A 6,556-nucleotide genomic window follows, 5' to 3' on the forward strand; every position below is an offset into this window, starting at 1 on the left:
ATTGCTAAATTGTTAGTAAGTGGCACACGCGAATGAGGGCTTGTAAACAAATATCTACATATTGTACAGTATAGTTATTCCCCTTCTGGGAATTTTTCTATCAATATTTTGTGTTGCTTTAGTTTTCTTGAATATAATTTTGGCAACCCTCTAGCCGCTCTGCTTGCCCGAGAGGCAGGGCTGTATTTAGGTCCGATGCTGCCCTAGTGACGTCACTTCAGCATTCTTGCAGTAACCTCCTACCCCTCACCCCCTCAGCTCAGTCACTATGGCATTGTATTTGATCCTAAAATATAATTAATCCTTATTGGAGACAAAACAATACAATTTGGTTTTATTTAAAGGGATTATGTCATGATTTTTATGATGTAGTTTTTATTTCTAAATGACACTGTTTACACTGCAAATAATGCACTCTACCATATAAAATGTTATTCTTGAACCAATAAGTGTATTTTTTTTAGTTATAATATTGGTGTGTAGGCAGCCATGTTAGGTCATTTTGCCTGGTCATGTGCTTTCAGAAAGAGCCAGCACTTTAGGATGAAACTACTTTCAGGCAGGCTGTTGTTTCTCCTACTCAATGTAACTGAATGTGTGTCAGTGGGACCTGGATTTTACTATTGAGTGCTGTTCTTAGATCTACCAGGCAGCTGTTATCTGGTTACCTTCCCATTGTTCTGTTGTTTGGCTGCTGGGGAAGGGGAGGAGTTGATATCACTCAAATTTGCAGTAAAGAGTGACTGAAGTTTATCAGAGCACATGACTGTGGGCAGCTGGGAAACTGACAATATGTCTAGCCCCATAGATTTCAAAACTAAATTTCTTTTGAAAAATGAATTTCAGTGAAAAAGTCTGCTGGAGCAGCACTATCAGTTTAATTTATTATTTTTTAGTAGACAAAGTGTTGAGATCCAAATTATGGAAACATCCCTAATCCGGAAAACTCCAAGCATGGTACCTGCTGTACACCACAAATAATGACTTTTCTGGTAAATAGTGGATACATTTCTCAGTGCCAGCATTATTTTAGCTGATCCTACTGAGCATGCTCCCCAAGTTGTACTGACTTATGTCATAGAGCAGTTGTAGCCAAGAAATTTCAGTCAACCGCACACCAACACCACCCTTCCTGAACTTGTCACCTGGTGCACAACGATAGAGGCTTCGGCCACCACAGAATTCCATAGAAAAAGACCTTCACTGGCACACAGGATTTTTAGCTGCAGGGCAAGCCCTTGCAATTTCTTAATGCAGTGCAGGTGCAACGTTTCGGAGTCTCCGGTCTATTAACATTGTTTAGGAACCTTTATGGAATCCATAGGAGAATGTGATTGGATCAAATCCCATAGTAGGCTATAGCGAACATTAAGGGACACATTTACTAAGCTCGAGTGAAGGATTCGAATGAAAAAAACTTCGAATTCAGAGGTATTTTATTGGGTACTTCGACCATCGAATAGGCTACTACGACCTTCGACTTCGGTTCAAACGATTCGAACTAAAAATCGGTTGTCTATTCCACCATTCGATAGTCGAAGTACTGTCTCTTAAAAAAAAAAAAAATACTTTGACTACCTACTTCGGTAGTTTAAACCTACAGAGGTTCAATGTTAACCTATGGGGACCTTCCCCAGCACTTTTCAAGTTTTTTTTGATCGAATAAAAATCCTTCGATCGAACGATTTTATCGTTCGATCAAAGTATTTGCGCTAAAATCCTTTGAATTCGAATTCGAAGGATTTTACTTTGAGGATCGAATTTGAGGGTTTATTAACCCTCGAAAATTCGACCCTGATAAATCGGCCCCTAAATGTTTTCGAAGGTATGCTTTTATTGGATCGAATAGTCATTAAAATTTGATCATTGCGGTAGTAACTTTCGTTGATTTCTATTGATCAGAATCGATTATTCAGTAAAGATCAAAGATCAGCCCTAATGTTTTGAACAAGAGGGGGTGTGTGATATGAAACTGGTTTAGAACTGGTTCAGTTATTTGGTTTGCTTGACTCCCAGACGCTACATAAATCGGTGCTACAGAAATTTCTACTTAAAGAAGAAGTAAATCTCAACAAAGAATTTGGCTATTAAACACTATATCTTGTGTTTAAGAATTCTGTACCAGCCCAAAGCTACTACAGGCCTTAATCAGTGAAGATCCGTACCTCTGGGTATGCCCCCAGTCTAGATCATTGTTGTTATAGAGCTGCTCAACTGGTATTATAAATTCAGTATATAAAATAACAGCTTTTTAAGCCTATAATGTTTTTTATTGTGATTTAATATTATTTTATCCTACTTACAAATTCATGTTCACATCACTCATCATGCAGTTGTGTTATTATTGGACTGATGGTTTTAGCGGCATACATCTAAATTACTGTTTATTTATTGGGATTTTTTATTTTTATTTTAGATTTTTGGTGCTTTGGCATCAGAACCATTTAAAGTGAGTGACTGCTTTTATGGCACTGGAGAAACTTTCTTATTCACTTTCTGCCCAGATTATGAGGTAAGCGCAATGCATCTTGCTGCTAGTCATTGTTAAAGGAGAAGTAAAGCTTAACTAAAGAAGTAGCTAGAAATGTTGTACATGATGTTTTGTGCTTCTGTACCAGCCCAAGGCAACCACAGCCTTTTAGCAGTAAAGATCTGTGTCTCCAAAGATGCCCCAGTAGCTCCCCATCTTCTTTTCTGCTGATTCACTGCACATGCTCTGTGCTGCTGTCACTTACTGAGCTTAGGGACCCACTCACAATATACAGTACACATAGAATAGAAATGTCACAATATAAGGCTGATTAGTAATTAATACAGATAATTACTACATGGCAGCACAGAAACCAGTGCAATTAGCATCAGAATTTAATAATCAGCCCTGTAGCATCAGCTTATATTACAGGGGAAGCTCATTTTCTGCTGGATAATTAGTGACGAGCCCTAAGCTTAGCTTCTCAACAGCTGCTCAGAGCCCACTGAGCATGTGAGTGTCACAGACACTTTCCAAGATGGTGACCCCCTGTGACAAGTCCTGGATCATTGCTGCTATTGACAAGCTGAAACTTTACACTGCTGCAATAAGTTCAATATATAAAATATGGCTTTTTTAACTAAATGGTATTTAAAGGAGAACTAAACACTAAAAAAAACAAGATTCTGTGCTGACAAATTAGAAGGGAAAAAAATAGAAAAGGGCTAGTATTCCCCTAAGTTAAACAGGCCTTGTATTTTGCAGATTAGGTTTTTTTTTTTTTTTATTAAAGCCTGTTTTCCTATTTGTTGCCATTATAAGCACTAATTTTAAAGTTGAGCTATGTTTACTGAACTCACCTCCCCGTTCCTTTAGGGTAATTGCAGATGGGGAGATTAGTCTCCCAGTGACAAATGATCACTTCTTTGGGCGACTAATTTCCCCGAAATGCCTTCCCGTCGGCAAGAATATGAATCGCTTCAGGTTTCCAAAGTTGCCTCACGAGGAAACTATGATCGACTTCCGAATCGATCCATATGCCATCCCACTAGCGATTTGGATTCTTGCTTTGCGGGAAGGCAAGAAAAATTCCAGTGTGAGGAAAAAACTCGTGAAAATCTTCGGATTTTTGCACAAAACGCAGCGGAGATCAGGATATCTTTGGAACTTCTCCATTTGACTTACATTCAACCTTTGCAGGTCTGAGATGCTGGATTTTCAGATTCTGACTTTTTTCATCCTTGGGGTATAATAAATCACGAAAAATTTTGAGTTTTCTTTTTTAACTAAAATTTCAGATTTTATTGTAAAAAAAACAAAAAACCTTGAATTGATTGTTTTTGGCATTTGGACTTTAATAAATAACCCCCTAAGTGTAACTTTTGGCCTATGATGACTCGCAGCTTGGTGCAACATTTGTAAGCAAGTGTCTCCGCAGACCCTTTTATGATGTTTATTGCTAAAACAGACAACTATTTTGGCTTTAAATAACCCTGTTTAAATAATCCTGATACTGAGTTTTTTTGGAGACCTGCACAATGTTACTGAAATCTTTAACCCGTTACTGTCCATCTCATTCAATTTATGTGTGAGTATATATTAAAACGTTCTAGGCTGGAAGGTTTTTTTTAGATTTTAAGTCATATATTTTTATTGTGAATGGTTTTCAAAGTAGCATTTCATTTTTAATTGATGTGATTTTTCGACCTAGGTCTTTAAATGGACCGGAGACAACATGTTCTTTATCAGAGGCGACATTGACTCTTTAGCGTTTGGAGGGGGAGGGTAAGTCACTACTAGAACTCCATCTGATGCTCCACGCAGATTCTGTTTTAAAACAAATTCAGATTTTTGAGAAGGTAGGGTTAAAGGACAAAGGAAAATGAATATAACCTTGCAAAGGAAATCTTGGCAGCCATGTTTTAAATCACATTCCTTGCTTTCCAGTGTCTTTATGTCCTATTCTCTCTCAGCCTGACCCAAACCATTTCTTCTTTGGTGTGGAGCATGTGCAGTAGAGCTACAAAGGGACAGTGCAACGATAATGTAGATCATTAAAGGGGAACTCCACACAAACATAACTTAAGCTTTTTGAAAGGTAAACATAATTTCAAGCAACTTTGCAATATACATTACTTTTCATGATTTTTAATGGTTTGGAACAGTCCATAAGCCTAGCCCCCTGCTATCCTGCTGATCTGTCTGACTACTTTGCTGAGATGACTGACTACTGTTACTTTGTATCATCAGCCAGCTTCAAAAAGTATAAATAACCAGCTGGATTTCAGCATAGAAATGGCATTTAACAGTTCTTCTCTTTCTGCATCATTTGAAATCCTGTCAGGGAAGGTGGGACTAAACACTGATGTAACAACTACTCTGCAATTTACAGACAACATGCAGGATCTACATAATCCACAATGCATTGCACTGTGATGTTCCTTTCCTTATTGAAATCACATGTGCAAGCAACTATGGGGTTTGGAGGATGCAGATTGAGAACAGATGGCTGCTGATACAAAGTAACAGTAGTCAGACAGGTCAGCAAAGTAGTCGGACAGATCAGCAGGAGAGCAGGGGGCTAGGCTTAGGGAACTGTCAAGAACCATTAAAAATCATGAAAGGTCTGCATATTTTAAAATTGATGTATATTGCAAAGTTGCTTGAAATTATGTTTAATTTTCAAAAAGCTTAAGTTATGTTTTTGTGGAGTTACATGGTTAAATCAGGTTGAAAAAAGACAAAGTCCATCAAGTTGAACTCTTACAAATGAAAACCCAGTATCCATACACACACCCCACTCTACTTTCACATAAATTCTATATACCCATATCTATACTAACTATAGAGCTTAGTATCACAATAGCCTTTGATATTATGTCTGTCCAAAAAATCATCCAAGCCATTCTTATAGTCATTAACTGAATCAGCATCACAACATCACCCGGCAGTGCATTCCACAACCTCACTGTCCTGACTGCGAAGAACCCCCTACGTTGCTTCAAATGAAAGTTCTTTTCTTCTAGTCTAAAGGGGAGGCCTCTGGTACAGTGATCCACTTTATGGGTAAAAAGGTCCCCTGCTATTTGTCTATAATGTCCTCTAATGTACTTGTAAAGTGTAATCATGTCCCCTCGCAAGCGCCTTTTTTCCAGAGAAAACAACCCCAACCTTGACAGTCTACCCTCATAATTTAACTCTTCCCTCCCTCTAACCAATTTAGTTGCACTTAGTCTCTGCACTCTCTCCAGCTCATTTATATCCCTCTTAAGGACTGGAGTCCAAAACTGCACTTAAAAAACCCACTAGGCTGGTTCTGCTTCCAATAAAGATGAATTATATCTTAGTTTGGATCAAGTACAAGGTACTATTTTATTAATACAGAGAAAAAGGGAATCGTCTTTAAAAATTAGAATTATTTGATTATGATGGAGTCTATGGGAGAAGGCATTTTCGTAATTCGCAGCTTTCTGGATGACGTTTTTTTGGATAAAGGATCCATATTCCATAAGTTGTACAACTCGGTAGAACATATTTGTCACAATGCATTGGTACTTTTTTTTTATTTTCCAGTGGAGAATTCGCTCTTTGGCTGGATGGAGATCTTTATCATGGAAGAAGTCATACATGTAAAACATTTGGAAATTCTATGCTTTCTAAGAAAGAAGACTTCATAGTTCAAGATATTGAAATTTGGGCATTTGAGTAAATATGTATGTGTGTGTATATATATATATATTTATATATATGAAAAAAATCGTTTCTTGATGGAATATTTCTTTATCGCTGTACAGGAGTGAAACATGTTGAAGACTATGTTCTGCAGCTTAATATATACAGTTTATGATATTTCTATTTTTTTTTTGTTATTAACCATAGTTCTTTTAATTTTCAGCAGCTAAATCTTTTTTCAGATGTCATTATGGGGAGAAGCTGCGACTGTACATTTTGCAGACTGTTGTATGTTCATTTTTCTGTTCTAACTAAATAATGAAAAAGTTATAAAAGGTAGGGATGCACCGAATGCTGGATTCGGCCAGGATTCTGCCTTTTTCAGCATTTTTTCAGGCCAAACTGAATCCAAAT

The 6,556-nt window shown here is 37.4% G+C and overlaps 1 protein-coding gene across 4 annotated transcripts in view; it reads left to right on the top strand.

The window, feature by feature from the left end:
• The window catches only part of oxr1.S (oxidation resistance 1 S homeolog), a 286,716-nt gene extending 280,160 nt beyond the window's left edge, over positions 1-6,556 (top strand). For 3 of the 4 annotated variants that reach the window (XM_041567227.1, XM_041567226.1, XM_041567228.1), the window contains 3 exons: positions 2,417-2,512; positions 4,182-4,255; positions 6,044-6,555. In XM_041567227.1, the coding sequence (XP_041423161.1) occupies positions 2,417-2,512; positions 4,182-4,255; positions 6,044-6,179 (306 nt within the window). In that variant the 3' untranslated portion in view covers positions 6,180-6,555. Of the gene's footprint in view, positions 1-2,416; positions 2,513-4,181; positions 4,256-6,043 lie in introns of all 4 variants that reach the window. The other variant, XM_041567225.1, reaches the window with a different exon arrangement.

The sequence above is a fragment of the Xenopus laevis genome, chromosome 6S, assembly GCF_017654675.1.
Source record: "Xenopus laevis strain J_2021 chromosome 6S, Xenopus_laevis_v10.1, whole genome shotgun sequence".
Classification (NCBI taxonomy): domain Eukaryota; kingdom Metazoa; phylum Chordata; class Amphibia; order Anura; family Pipidae; genus Xenopus; species Xenopus laevis.